The following is a 16,422-nucleotide window of genomic DNA, read 5'->3' as shown; positions in this document are numbered from 1 at the left end:
TTGGGCTGGTTCCTTAGTTAAGTACATTTAATGGAGTAGCTAATGTAAAATAAGCAATGATGTGACTCAATCATCCCAGTCAATATTTTAGAATGAATATATTCCAGAAAGAAAAAAGAGATTCTAGAAAACGGTTCGAGAACCAAGTTCTAAAATCAGGTTCGTGTACCAACCTTGTAGTCAGTTTATGTTCTTTTCAAAATCTTTCAGCCTGTCTGTAATTATTTTCTCTTGCAAGCATATACTGCCACCCGATGGAAATTTTGTGCAACATCTGTCAGACAGATTTGATACCCACCAAAAATGCACAGGTGTACTCCCGTACGAATATACACACTTGTACCTGAACAATGTTTCTGGCCACTTGAAAAAAATCAATCTCTCTTCCATAAAGCATTTTGAACACCAAAACATTTTATTAGTAGTGGAAAATCTATATAGTAGATAGATATTTTCAACAGTCATATGATTAAAAAAAGATAACTTGAAATAAAATAAGTTTTTTTCCCCCCAGGATTCCTGTTGTTAGATTGGCGATTTCAAGAACTTTATTTGCGGAGAGATGAAACATCAATAGTCTTTGTTTCTTCTTATAAGCCATTGAGATGGACTTTGGGATGAAAAAAAAGAAAGAAGACAAAGGATGAATACCATGTCTGCTTACTCTAGCACTCAAGACCTGGCTCTTTACTAGAGCTTTTGATCTATGTTAATTTTATCAATATTTGTATGTATGTTTTTATCCTTTACAATTTCATCTTGTAAATCGCCTAGAGCATCTTGGATGGAGAGTGATTAATAAGTAATTAAATGATGATGATGATGATGCTTGAGACTTACATGAAACAACCTTATAGAGACAACCAGTGCATCTATATGTAGGATTAATGCAGTTTGACACCACTTTAACTACCATGTATCAATGCTTTGGAATTATTGTGATTGTAGTTTGATAGTGCACCAGCATCATTTCTCAGACAGTATGAAATACTTTGTGTAAATATAACTCCCATAGCACTGAGCCATGGCAAAGTGGTGTCAGACTGCATTAATACTATTATCTAGATGAACCTTTGGACAATCCAAGATGATTAAGGTTGCATCCATCTCTAATTGCTTTCTGACTACAACCCTGAATTATATTTCTTTCTATCTATATATATAAAAGAGTGATGGCATCACGGCGACCCACAAAACAACAAAACTACAGGTCCCCCAACCTCGAAATTTGACGACACAACCCAACATCCACGGCTCTAGGTTGATACAACAAAAAGAAAAGAAAAATAAAGTCCTAATTAGAGAGAGGAGAATAATTGCTTTTATCCAATTGCTGCCAGTTAGAAGGCTAAGCTCCTCCAACTTGGTCTCCTAGCAACCCAATAAAAATAATAAAAAACACTAAAAAAAATTAAAAACACTAAAAAATTAATACAGTAAAATACTATAACAGAAAATAACTAAAACAATACAAGAAAATAATAAAATATAATAAATAAAAAGATAACTTACAATAAAATTAATTAAAAAAATACAAATAACGTCAAATAAAAATTACACAACGATTTTTAACCAATACCACCACCACTTTGCCACAGCAACGCGTGGCCGGGCACAGCTAGTATAATTTAGAAAGCCAGAGTGTTTGGGAGTTTTAAATCCTTCCCCATTCCCATTGATAATGCCACATTGCTAATATTTAAAGTAGATTCATGGTGCTAGTAGCAAAACAAAAATCATAGGTTAAAGGATGGATACCTAGGTTCCAATCGGGCAATGAAAGTAGTCAACACAAGCAGAGGAAGGGAGCAGAGGGAACTGGGAAAAGAAGACCTCACCTGTCTGGGCCTAAAATGTGGACAGTGAGGAGTGGATGTTGATGTCTGAATGGTTGTTATCTGCTTCGGTTACTGCTTCAAACATGACCCTGGAGATGCTGAAAGGTTACAAAAACGATGACAAGATTGAAAGCTCTCCTGAAGAACCTGGACAAAGGCAATGATTCTTGGATAATGTGATCAGAAGTCTAATCCACGTGCATGCTTAGAATACCTGCCAACACACACACAGATATTATTAAGTAAATGGGTTCCTGGTTACACACCAAACTAATATATACCCACAAGTACAACGATATGCACTAGTAAATAGTCAATTAACAAATATAAAATATAAACTTATATTGAATGAAGTACAATCAGTACAGAATTTACAATGCAATGTTAATGTTCCATACATCAAAATCTATATATATATAAGGGTAATGAAATTTCGGCCTAGGACAAAACAACAAAACTACACATCCCAGAAACACAAAACTTGGCAGCACAAACGCTCATCCGTGCCTCTACGTTCATACAACAAAAACTCCAGCTACTCCAGAAAACGGCCAGGCTTTGAGACTGCAAGTCTATTCACTGCTATTCCACCTGGCCAACAAAGGATTCCCATAAGCCACAGCAACGCGAGGCCGGGCACAGCTAGTGAATATATAACTGAACAAGCATTGTTTAGTTATATATTCATTTTGATATATGGAACATTAACATTACATTTTAAATTCTGTACTGATTGACACTTCATTCAATATAAGTTTATATTTTATATCTGTTTATTGACCATTTACTAGTGCATATCATTGTACTTGTGAACACAGACACAGACACATATGTCCCTGAAAGTAACTGCCTTGTTACTCCAAACTCACTAAGTTCGGTTAGTGATTTAGTTCCGTTCAACCTCTACTCCAATAGCAGACAACAAGACCATCAATTCAATTTTTCCTTGGTGGAACAACCAAATTTGAAGGGCAGGAGAAGGGATAACCAGCCAGGATATTGTATTGCATTGGATCTGGCAAACCTATCACAGGAGGAACCGGCAGGTGCTCCTAAACTTCCTCATCTCTTGATCTGAGTCATAGAAACATGAAGGTAGAGGCAAAATGGGACATATTCTAAATTTACCCCTTTTCCTGGATCAAATGAGCATCACACCCAGTGTTGTGTATATGTGGAGCAGGGTTACTAAGCTTTCTCCTGACCCTCTGACAGCAAATCGTCCCATGCCTCCAAATCCCTGCCATGTTTTGAAGCTCCTCCTGCAATTTATGTCATGAGACATAGACATGTGGTTTAGTGGTTTGAGATTACAGCTCTGTGATCAGGTTTTGATTTTCTGCTCAACCATAGAAGCCTATTAATTGAGCAAGTCACATACTTTCAGCTCCAGAAAACTCCATGATAGGTTCCTCTATACATCTCGGAAATGACTTGAAAGTTCACAAGTGGCTACTCTTTCAGTCCTCTCCCATTTAAATTGCATGGTGGTGATAAAATGAAGGTTGCAGGCCTACCTAATAGCATTGTTTAATGGATTAATGAGTCAAACAATTTGCTTGCTTGAAAAGAATAAAGATTTAGAAAGATAGCAAAGTAGAAAGGAGACGGTTCATGACTCAACAGTGGAGCATACGTTTTACACTCCAAAAGTCCCAGAGAAGCCCTGGCATCTCCAGTTAAGGCTTTGAAAGACTGCTGAAAGCCTGGGATCTATTGCCAGTCTCTGGAAACAAAGCTGTGTTAAGTGAACCTCTCATTGGACACAGCATAAGGCTACTATGGGAACCTACAAAGTAAGACAAATGTAATGAAGAAGAAAAAGGAGATGGTGATTTTAATGGATGACTTCATCATATGTCTTGGGAGATTGATTCAAATGTTGGCATAAGGATTTAACTCTGGAAGTTAAGGTAAACAGTAGTTTGTTTCCCAACTTCTAGGGCTAGAAACTCTCAAGGTCTGGATCAGACTTAGTATTCAACTTACCTGATTAATGTTAATTGGATGTTGGATCAAAACAATAATTGTGTTTGGAAGTTAGTATTAATGGCTAAAAGCACTGAGCTGGAGACTGAAAGGTCCCAGGTTCAAACCCCAGGAGTGGCGGGAGCGGCCGCTGTTAGCTCCAGCTCCTGCCAACCTAGCAGTTTGAAAACATGCCAATGTGAGTAGATCAATAGGTACCGCTCCGGCGGGAAGGTAACGGCGCTCCATGCAGTCATGCCGGCCACATGACCTTGGAGGTGTCTACGGACAACACCGGCTCTTCGGCTTAGTAATGGAGATGAGCACCAACCCCCAGAGTCAGACATGACTGGACTTAATGTCAGGGGAAACCTTTACCTTTTACTATTAATGGCTAAAGGAGGGTTATTTTGTTCTCATAGAGAAATGATAGCTGATGCGCAACCAATGTTACTCAATAATATGTTCATCTAATCCAGGAGGCTCCTCACCTGGTCCTCACTTTGTCCAGCCTCTCTTGCATGGCATCCTTTCTCATGTCACTCGTCACACGATACACCCGGGTTTGGCTGCAAAACAAATACAGCTATCTCACACACAGAGAAACACTTGGGTTAAATATGGATGTAATTCCACCTTTTTAAATAGCATCAAACAATAGCCAACCATCCATTCCCAGACCATCCACACTGCAGAATTATAGCAGTTTGACAGCATTTTAACTTCTGTGGCTTCCTCCTATGGAGTCCTGGGATTTGTAGTTTGTTATGGCACCAGAGCTCTGTGACAGAGAAAGGCAAACATCTCACACAACTACAAACCCCTTATCATTTTAATAACGTGTTGTCGAAGGCTTTCATGGCCGGGATCACAGGCTTGTTGTATGTCTTTTGGGCTGTGTGGCCATGTTCCAGAAGTATTCTCTCCTGACATTTCGCCCACATCTATGGCAGGCATCCTCAGAGGTTGTGAGGTATGGATAAACTAAGTAAACTATGGATAAACCCTGGACTCTACACAGATATATATTCTTTCCTTTCCTTATTTAGTTTATCCATACCTCACAACCTCTGAGGATGCCTGCCATAGATGTGGGCGAAACGTCAGGAGAGAATACTTCTGGAACATGGCCACACAGCCCGAAAGACATACAACAACCCCATTTTAATAACGTTTTCAGCATAAAAAGGAAAACATTATTCACAAAGCTTTAACATTTAATAAATACAATTGTCTTTTTTTAAATGGTCACCTCCATCGAGTGAACTGAGTCTTCAATCTGTCATCCAAAAGGTTGTAACTAGAAGAAGAGGCAAGCAAAGTATTTGACAGCGGAAATATTTCCTGTAATAAAAAGTTGGAAAGATCTGATTAGTTGCAATGGAAAATGTTGGTCAATCTTTCTTTTGATCAAATACATAGTATAGTATGTCTTTAATGAGAGTAAATTTACATTCCAGGAAAATGGTTCCATTTCCAGTTCTTGTCATCTTTGTATCTGGCAGGGAAAACACTGGAGAACAGCTGCCCATTGGTACAGTCCTGGGCTGGACATTGTTCAGGGCTAAGAGGCTTTATTCCCTTTAGAGAGCCATACTCCACTCTAGTGTCCCAGCCTTCCCCACAAAAATTGTTTAAAAATCATCTCCAGAATGCCTTCACACCACTAAGATTGCTGGGAGAACAATTTTTCCAGACTCAGGAGGTGGGACTCTTTTAGGTCCAATTTGCGTGAAAAGGAGAGCTCCTGAAAATTAAATTCTTGTGCAAATAGAGGAATTTCAAAAGGTTTTGTTTGCATGGCAACACAACTATACTATTGCTAGTATAAAACTATTACAGGCATCCTGGGGGGTCTATTCTCTGTGATTGTTGGATGCCTGACTCCAACAGTAGCATTAGCATCCATTTAGCAATAATATTGATAATGGGATAAAACGCTTATCTTCACCTTTCTTCCATTTCAGGGGAATTAGAAGTCTGTATGCTGACACAATCATTTCCTTAGTAGCAGGCAGTGTTTCCCTAGATTTGATCCTCCAAATGTTTGTCCCTGTTTGTCAAGCTGAGCTAGAGTCCAAAATATCTGGAAGACCAGGGTTTGGGGATCACTGCTGACACGAGGAACCTCGTAGTTCAAGATGCAGAAAGAATATTAATTTACCCACCTACACTGGGATCTAGAAAGCTGGCAAAAAAGCTGTTCTAAGCCTTGGGAGGAAGAGAAGGATGGAAAAAGAAAAAAACGTCCTCTCTGCTACATACGAAGAGGGTTGAAGTATGAGCAGGCATACTTGATGCTATCTCTCTCTAATGTCCCCAATAATAATAATAATAATAATAATAATAATAATAATAATAATAATAATAATAATAATAATAATAATTTTATTTTTGTTCCCTGCCACTATCTCTCCAGAGGGACTCGGGGCGGTTCACAGATATAAAACCAGCATACAGTAATATCAAATACAAATATCGAATACAAAAACACCCATTCTCATCTACTGCACTTTATTGGCCCAGTTCCAGAAATTGGAATCATTGCACACAGATATATGTTATTGCTTGACCCCATCGAATTCCCTGACAGCACCTTGTTTATTGTTTTATTGCTTATATGCTTGTTTTATATGCTTTTTATGTGTGATTGTTTTTAAATGTATTTCATGTTGTATTTTATGATGAACCGGGCTTCGTCCCCATGTGAGCCGCCCCGAGTCCCTTCGGGGAGATGGGGCAGGATACAAAAATAAAAGTTACTATTATATCCAAAGGGGCCCCTGGTGGCACAGTGTGTTAAAGTGCTGAGCTGCTGAACTTGCAGACCGAAAGGTGCCAGGTTCAAATACCGGGAGCGGAATGAGCGCCCGCTGTTAGCTCCAGCTCCTGCCAACCTAGCAGTTCGAAAACATGCAAATGTGAGTAGATCAATAGGGGCTGGGCTGTGGTGCAGGCTGGTAAACAGCTGCTGCAATAAATCACTCTGACCATGAGGTCATGAGTTCGAGGCCAGCCCGTGGCGGGGTGAGCACCCGTCAATTAAAAATAAAATATAGCCCCTGCTCGTTGCTGACCTAGCAACCCGAAAGATAGTTGCATCTATCAAGTAGGAAATAAGGTACCACTTATAAAAAGTGGGGAGGCAAGTTTAACTAATTTACAATGTTGGAATGAGGAAGTGAGGAAGTGCCATCAGAGTGGATGATGAAGCAGCTGCTCCCCCCTGTGGCCAGAATCGAACATCCCCTCAGGAGAAAGTTAAATTGCCTCTGCGTCTGTCTGTCTGTTTGTCTCTGTCTCGGTTCGATGTGTTTATGGGCATTGAATGTTTGCCCTGTATGTGTATAACAGGGGTCCTCAAACTTTTAAAGCAGAGGGCTGGTCCACAATTCTTTAGACTGTTGAGGGGCCAAATTATCATTTGAAAAAAATACGAACAAATTCCTATGCACACTGCATACGTCTTATTTGTAGTGCAAAACAACAATGAAAGAACAATGCAATATTTAAAAATGAAAACAATTTTAACCAACATAATAAACCTATCAGGATTTCAATGGAAAGTGTGGGTGTGCTACTGGCCAATGAGATAGTCAAGTTAATTAGGATTGTTGTTGTTGTGTGCCTTGATATTTTTTATCAATATTATATGTATATACAATATATTATGTTAAAAACTGATATAAAAATATTATATTATAAAACTGAGGGTGGGGGCCAGGTAAAGGACCTTGGAGGGCTGCATCCGGCCCCCGGGCCTTAATTTGAGGACCCCTGGTGTATAATATGATCCACCCTGAGTCCCCTTCGGGGTCAGAAGGGCAGAATATAAATGCTGTAAATAAAAAATAAATACCACTCCGGCGGGAAAGTAACGGTGCTCCATGCAGTCATGCCGGCCACATGACCTGGAGATGTCTATGGACAATGCTGGCTCTTCGGCTTAGAAATGGAGATGAGCACCAACCCCCAGAGTCGGTCACGACTGGACTTAACGTCAGGGGAAACCTTTACCTTACTTTATTATATCCAAATGTGTAGGTAAATAGTGGAAGAGTACCTTTGTCTCCATTCAAAGAAGAATTATAGGAGACTGAAGTGGGCCAACTTTGGGGGATCCTAAAAAACGTTATAACCACATCGAAACTCGATACAAACTTGGAGGATATGAGGCCCCATGGTTTGTTCTCCTTCTCCTTTTGTTTCTTCCCACATTCAAGTGAGCATGATCCACCCATACGCCATGCGTCCTCCCCACGTCCCATGGCTGCCAAGCCCTTCCATTGAAGGGAGGCTGCTGCTGCTTCTTACCAGTATGGTGATGGGAAGACAAGTCATGGAGGAAGATGCAGTTAGTGTCGGCTGTGGGGGAAAAGAGATGAGGAAGCACTGTCAGATAGCATGTGCTGGCATTTCCCTTCCACTGAGATCCAACACCAGCTGCATCCTCTTCTAAACCCCCTCCCCACTAGGAAGAAGCAGCAACCCCTCCCCACCAGACTTTGAATCCAGTTGGGACAAGGTACAAAAGCCCCACAAGCCCCATCCAAAAATCTGATTCCAGCCTCAGTTAGACAAAATCTGAGTCAAAGCCCCTCCTGCCACAACACATATATTTCAGCCCATCCATTATTATCTTACCATATGTAGTCTCCGGTTATCAAACTGCTCCCAAGATTCCGGTATTGATCTTGCTGGTACCAAATCTTGGCTATGCGAAGGAAATGCTTTCATATTATATCTAGTTTCTGCCTTACTGTCTGTCCTGTTTTCTGATTTCTGCCTAAATACCTTGACAGATTCTTGTTCAATCTGGAAAAGAAATCACACACACACACACATACGAACAACAGCGTCTTTCTCCAACATTGCATGTGGATGCCTTTGAACTGGTAAAAAGTCCCATGCAATGCTGCAGAAGTGAATTTTCTCCTGGTTTTGATCTAAAATTCTCTCCAAATTGCTTAACCTGTTTGGGTGAATAGGATGCAGCAACATGGATATTTTCTTAAAGCTCATCCTGAAACTTGAACCACCACTCTGCTAACATGGAAACTACCAGCCCTCATTAGTCCAATGAATATAGAATATCTCTGATATAAACCACAATAGGACTATTTATTTATTTATCTACAGTATTTATATTCCGCCCTTCTCATCCCGAAGGGGACTCAGGGCGGATCACATTACACATATAAGGCAAACATTTAATGTCTTAACATAGAACAAAGACAAACATGGGCTCCGAGCTGGCCTCGAACTCATGACCTCTTGGTCAGAGTGATTTGTTGCAGCTGGCTGCTCAACAGCCTGCACCACAGCCCAGGCCCATAACTCATAATTAAATCTTCCTGATGGGATATGGTTTCAGATAAATGGGTACAAAGTTGTTAACAGAAAAATCTATTGGGTAAAACAATTAAAGCCCCTTTAATACACGAATGTTGTTATCTTTTTGTATTAGCACATGAAGAAACTATCGGTGGCAAGCAGCATTTTAAGAGAAACAGCATTCCACCTGGACAATTTTTAGGAATGCTCCTTTTAAGAGAGACAAGGGTGCTTGTGATGTTATGCACATTATTGGTCTGCAGCTTCCATCAATTCTAACAGCATAACCAGTATGTGAGAATTACATCTCCAAAACACCTGGAAAGTCACAATTGCCCATTTTCCTGTTCTAGGAGAAAACAAGGAATTTGAAATACTCTTTTGAGCTCAGAAGTGTTTTTGGCAATAGTAATGATTGACTAATTGACTAAAAAGGAAATGGTTAACCTGCAAAGTGTCATACAACTTCCAGTATCATCTAGCCTGGATTAGCAATGATAACTATCAATCATTTGGATACTATTGTCAGCACTCACACCAGCCTAGCTCACAACGTTCTCAAGCTTTGTGATTTAGGATACATCTAGAACAGTGGTTCTCAACCTGTGGGTCCCCAGATGTTTTGGCCTTCAACTCCCATAAATCCTAACAGCTGGTAAACTGGCTGGGATTTCTGGGAATTGTAGGCCAAAACACCTGGGGACCCACAGGTTGAGAACCACTGTTCTAGATGTTGACTGTTGATGGATATCCAAGACTTTCCTTCTTACAATCTTGATACACATAGGGATTTTGGATCGAGTAGTTCCCAGAAATCCTAAAAGCTGGTAAACTGGGTGGGATTTCTGGGAGTTGTAGGCCAAAAACCTGGGGACCCACAGGTTGAGAACCACTGTTCTAGATGTTGACTGTTGATGGACAACCATGACTTTCCTTACAATCTTGATACACATAGGGATTTTGGATCGAGTAGTTCCCAGAAATTCTAACAGCTGGTAAACTGGCTGGGATTTCTGGGAGTTGTAGGCCAAAAACCTGGGGACCCATTGGTTGAGAACCACTGTTCTAGATGTTGACTGTTGATGGACATCCATGACTTTCCTTCTTATAATCTTGATACACATAGGGATTTTGGATCGAGTAGTTCCCAGAAACCATAACAGCTGGTAAACTGGCTGGGATTTCTGGGAGTTGTAGGCCAAAAACCTGGGGGACCCAGTGGTTGAGAACCACTGCTCTAAAACAGACTGCATGGGACAGAATTTCAAAGGGTTTGCACTTTTGCTGTTCTAGAGTTGCCACACTTACCTTCTTCAGCCAATGTTCCAATACAGAAACAGCCTCAGTTTCCACAACATCACCATCCTTAACAGAGGGGGTAAAGAAGCAAGGAGAATTCAGTAGGCTCAGTTTTGTGCTGAATACCTTTAGGGACCACCCCACAGACCCCTTTGGCTCCCAGTTTTTGAGCTCAATTTGCTCATTCTGCATCCTTTGCCCTTACCATACTTCTGAAAGAAGAGAAAGGGGGTCCCGTTGCTCTTCGGAAGACAACAAATGCTGTCCATGTGGTGATGATCATTCTAAGACATGTCTACTGTCCAGGGTTCTTGACTCAGCCCTGGTTCTCATCTGCCATTGAAAACCTGTCGGCTCTTTGAGTGAGAATTCAGCAGAGTGCGTATTGGGTATTGTGGCAGGGAGACATTATTGTGTAACTAGGTGCAAAACATTGCCAGAGTAACCATGATGTCATAAAGAGGTGGAGGGAAAGCAGATATCTATTGGCTGGCTTCATTGCAGAGGAGCCTGGGCATAACCCTATATAGTAAGACTCCCTTCTCCAAGAAGGATATGTCCTGAGACAACCCCATGGATGCCTGAAGCCACGGATAGTACCAAGCCCTATACCAGTAACATTTTGGAATGTAGTTTACCTTGGATAGCTCAAACCACAGAAAGCAATACAATGGACAAGGATGACTTAATATTTCGGCTTAATTGGAACAGTTGGGTGCTATATGTCTACCTTGGGCATGTGGGTCCCCAAGAATATATCTGAAATTGAATCTGGCTCTGAAGCTGAAGTAAATTTTCCATTACTGATGTTGGGATTAAAACTGAATTAGGAATAGAAAGCTCTAGGCCAGTGATGGTGAACCTATGACAGGCGTGTCAGCACTGACATGTATAGCAATTTTTGCTGACACGCGGTGGTCACATCTTGGGTTGTTAAGTGTTTTCTGGCCAAATTTGGTGTCATTTCATCCAGTTGTTTTTATTTACTCCATTCTACAAATGGACAGTATATATATATATATATAAATATCCCAGGGGTCCCCAAACTAAGGCCCGGGGGCTGGATGCGGCCCTCCAAAGTCATTTACCTGGCCCCCGCCCTCAGTTTTATAATATAATATATTGTATATACGTATAATATTGATAATAATATTATAATGTAATACAATATAACACTAATAATAATACCATATAATAATATTAATTATATATTCTATATTACATATAATATTACTAATAATATTACAGTATAGTGGTATAGTTCAATATAGTAATATTTAATGCTAATATTGTGCTATGCTAATAATGTAATATATTGTATGTACATATAATTTGTAAGCCACTCTGAGTCCCCTTTGGGGTGAGAAGGGTGTGATACAAATGTAGTAAATAAATAAATATTAAATAAATAAATTTTAGACTTAGGCTCGCCCAAAGTCTGAAAGGCACACAACAACAACAACAACAACAACAACAACAACAACAACAACAACAACAATCCTAATTAACTTGACTATCTCATTGGCCAGAAGCAGGACCACACTTCCCATTGAAATCCTGATCAATGTATGTTGGTTAAAATTGTTTTTATTTTTAAATATTGTATTGTTATTTCGTTGTTGTAGTTGTTGTTGTTTTTGCACTACAAATAAGACATGTGCAGTGTGCATCGGAATTTGTTTGTATTTTTTTTTTTCAAATGATAATCCGGCCCCTCAACAGTCTGAAGGATTGTGGACCGGCCCTCAGCTTAAAAAGTTTGAGGACCCCTGTTATATCCTATTATTATATAATCCCATTAATATATATTTATATCATTATATTATATTAGAATTATATCATTCTATTATTATTGTAGTATAATATCATATTATTACTATTATGTTATATTATTCATTATTCATGACTATACTGAAACTAGAATAGAGAGAAATCAGTGTGGAAACTTTGTGAAGTTTAAAATGCAAGAAGTACCATAGATTGTTGTACATGGAAATAATGGTAGCAAATAGGTTTTGATTTATTAAATAGTTATATATCACAATTATACATTTTTGTTATTTAAATTATACATATTGCGAAATTATGGTTTTTTTCTCAAAGTGACACACCATCCAAGTCATGCTAGGTTTTTTGGCAAATTTTGACACACCAAGTGCAAAAGGTTGCCCATCACTGCTCTAGGCCAAAATCCTAACCCAATACAAATATGAGCGGGTTAATTTAGGATGCATTTACACAGCAGAATTAATATTGTTTGACACCACTTTAACTAGAATCCTGGAAGTTGTAATTTTACCACTTCTGCCTTCTCTGCTAAAGAGTAAAGGAGCCTCACCAAACTACAACTCCCATGATTCTACAGCATTGAGATGCAATTGAGGTGTAATGTCAAACCTCATTAATTCTATACATACATTTTAGGCATCCTTGATAGATAGAATAATCATTTCCCTTATCCAATGTGAAAAAACATTCAAACACTTCTACAGGAGAGGGCATTCCCTCCTGTAAAAATTCTGGACCACCATGAACTTTCACTTTAGTCTAGAAATGTAAACTATGTTTCAGTTTTTGGAGAGACACTTAAGTTATCCAAAAAAAATGTGCCAGCAAAGTTACCAAAGGAATTTCAATACATCAATTAGAAAAGTCTGAGCTGAGCACAGTTTGAATTGACTCACCCTCTGCAGTATAGAAATTTGTGGACCAAACAATAATGAAGCGGGGAGGGGGGATAAGAACATAGATTTTCTCTTTGTACATCCTGATTTTTTTTCCAAATCCAATTTAGGGTGTACCTACATGCTGTAGAATATAGTACATAGCTCAATGCTATGGAAACATAGATGCTGCAGTTTTACTTGGTCTTCAGACTTCTGTGCCATATAATGCTGGCATCTCTCACCCATTGACTTCACAGCATTGAACCATGGCAATTCAAGTGTTGTCAAACCACATTACCGTATTTCTGCAGTATAATGCTTCCTTATTCCATTAATGTCCAGTTACGGGGTAGATGTGACAAATAAATCCACCAATTCACACACCAGGATCTCTCTCTTTTTTTTTTTTTTTTTTGCAAATCTTTATTTATATCAAAATACAAAACATTTCTGAAGCAGAGTAATGTTACATGTGGAGCAATTAAATGTTATTTTAATCAGTTCCGAAATCCATTATTCTCCTATAGAATGGCTAGTTTTACGTAACATTGCAACACCGCCATAATTTTCTTTACCGGGTATATATATTTATTTATTTTAAAAAAAGAAATAAAAAAAGAAGAGAGGTGAACGTAAATCTATGAACATGCAATGTTACTGGAAGTGATTTGTTTAGTAGGCGTTTAAAATACCAGCAGGTAAAAAAAAGGTTAAGGGCGTGCCATTCACATTTAAGGCAGGGCTACTAAGTCCAACTAACTGAGAATACTCCAAATGCTTATGGGGACCAACATCAGTGGCAGACAAGTTGGGTTTATTGCTTAAAGTCCCCAAACCAGACATGGCCAGGCATTGTCTCTGGTAGAAACCAAGCAGGGTAGCTCTCTGGAGGGGGGAAAAACCAATAATAATAATAATAATAATAATAATAATAATAATAATAATAATAATAATAATAATAATAATAATAATAAAACAGTAGAAAGGACTCAGAGAGCAGAAGGCATGGTTTGCATTTTCTTTGGCCACATGATATACACTGACTGTGTTGGAAAACCTAAATCCAAAAAGAAACCTAATATAATCCAGATTGTGGATTTTAACTTTCAATCTCAGAACCAATATATTATTCTCCCTTTTGTGTGAAGACTTATTGATCCATAGGTTCCAGGAAGAGCATCTATCCATTTTTGGTCTACTGCTTCCACACCATTTTGAAACCATCACGACTTCCAGCAAGGGGATCTATATCTGTATCCTTGGTGGGAAATCCATCTTTTTTATATACTCAAAGTCCCACTGCTGGGAAGCACAATGGCTGACCAAGCTTTCAACCAGTTTATATACTTACTTATACTGCAGAAATGCTATTTTTTTTATATTCTTCTCTGGTCAGTCGTCTTGGAAGAGGAAACCAGGAAGAAAGAGGCCAAAGTAGAGCATTCAGCCAAACTGGCAAGGTTACTTGCTCAGCTCCCCACAAAAATAAATAGCACCCAGTTGTGGGGGGAATTCCCTTAGCACCCTTCACTATTAACAGAGGACCTGAGAAGGAAAAGAGGATGGAAGAGACAGGAGACAAGAGACTGAAGATGACATGGTGTCCAGTCTTTTGACTCTAAACTCCAAAGTTCATGTATTTCACAAGAAAGGAATGCGGGCAATAATGATGCTAAGACTGCATTCCACTTTGCCTTTAGAGCCATGTTGAATGACCCAGAGAAGAGAGGAAGTATATGGACTTCCAACTCCCTGCACTTCTGGATATTGTCCAGTGAATGGAGGAGATGATGCATCTCTTCACCGATCATGGAGTTCAGAAGCACTGGGTAATGGAACTATAAATCCCTGGCACCCCCTGGCTCCAGACCTCCTTTGAATGCCTGAAATGGCCCCTCGGTTCCCAAGAGGCAAGGCAGCAATGCTGGCAGAAGTCCCAGGGTCCGCTCCCAATCCAAAATCCTTTCCCCGCTGGTATTTTACAGGCCTTTACAAAACAGAGGCAGAGAGAAACAAGACAGAGATTTTCTATATTTCAGAATAAGTCTCGTATAAGGCTTTGGTACAGCACCATCGTTATCTTGGACTTCATTTTGCAATTGTTTACAAAAAAAGACATACTGAAAAATAGGGTTTTTTTTTCTTCTTTTTTTCTACTTATCCTTCTGAGTTATCGGAAGTTCAAAATTAATCCTCTAGATGACACCTTGGCTTGTAATGAATATTTTGATGTATACACCTGTGCATTTTTAAATCCTAGAAATCGGCTTACCATTAGACTGTATACATACTAACCTAAGAGCTAAATACTTTGAAATGTGCTGATCAGGAATCAACACAATTTCCCCCCAAGTAGTGATCACTACTGGTCTGTATTTTTCAAACCCAAGAACAGAATCACAATGATAAATATGAAGGAGCTAGTGGGGGGCAATAGGACAGTTTCCCTCTGATCGGTATTTCGTAGCTTAAGTTAGCCCTGTCCCCCACACTGGCTACATTTGAAACAGCACCAAAAAGCACCTTAACATGGGTTATACATTGTAATACTCAACATTCAAGAAATGGAATCGAGGTTGAATGGTCTTTGAGGGTTAAAGTCAGTTTAAATCAGTAGGCAAGACTTCAAAGGTGGGGGGCATTTTAATGAGTCAAAAAAGTCTCCAAAAATGTAATAGCACCATATGGAAAAGTTCTATGGATCTGACACAGAGAAAAAACCAAAGTGTTCTTTAGAACTTTATTAGCGATATGTAGAGACCAAGTCTCCACGAACTGATATAAGACAGTGATATCAGATTTCGATCATAACTTTCTATTTCATTACGATTGGGTATAGCTTTCATCTTCCATTCCTATAATTGGATGCAAAGTGCGTACAAAAAATGGTCTCGTCTACTAAGAGGGTTTTCAACATGGATACAAATAAGTCAGTGTGGTTGGCCAGAAAGGTCCAGGTTTTCAGTTTCAGTCGTCGAAATGGAAAGTACGAATGTAAGTCTTCCTGAAAACATGGTACATCCTTGAAAGAAGTCTCTTTTTCATTCACAGAGCCGGGCTTGAGATTTATCAGTATTCTTATTGAGAGGACAATGGAATTAAAAAAATCCCCACAGGATCATCTGCTTTTCCCTATTAGCAGTGAGTGGTCTTCACTATGCCACTGATGAAACATAAGGATTGCTCTCAGAAGGAACAAGTCTCACATTTGAAAAAAGCTGCCAGTGCACCCAATTCCTGTCTTGGACTTGTGATGTTATGAACAGTCTGCATGATCAATTCTTGACTATTTTCATCCAATCTTTGTATTGTTCAAG

At 39.2% G+C, this 16,422-nt stretch overlaps 1 protein-coding gene across 1 annotated transcript; it reads right to left on the bottom strand.

Moving 5' to 3' along the window:
• Positions 1-394: 394 nt before the first annotated feature.
• On the bottom strand, positions 395-10,509 carry LOC103279411 (spermatogenesis-associated protein 19, mitochondrial). Its single transcript, XM_062960959.1, has 7 exons — positions 10,449-10,509; positions 8,451-8,520; positions 8,121-8,171; positions 5,059-5,150; positions 4,298-4,375; positions 1,839-1,936; positions 395-610 (listed from the first exon to the last, which is right to left on the bottom strand). Exons 2-6 carry the CDS (start codon positions 8,451-8,453, stop codon positions 1,849-1,851), a joined length of 312 nt encoding a protein of 103 aa, XP_062817029.1. The 5' UTR covers positions 8,454-8,520; positions 10,449-10,509; the 3' UTR covers positions 395-610; positions 1,839-1,848.
• Positions 10,510-16,422: the final 5,913 nt, after the last annotated feature.

This window comes from Anolis carolinensis, unplaced genomic scaffold (genome assembly GCF_035594765.1).
Source record: "Anolis carolinensis isolate JA03-04 unplaced genomic scaffold, rAnoCar3.1.pri scaffold_8, whole genome shotgun sequence".
Lineage (NCBI taxonomy): Eukaryota > Metazoa > Chordata > Lepidosauria > Squamata > Dactyloidae > Anolis > Anolis carolinensis.
This window is presented reverse-complemented; position numbering and strand designations above follow the sequence as displayed.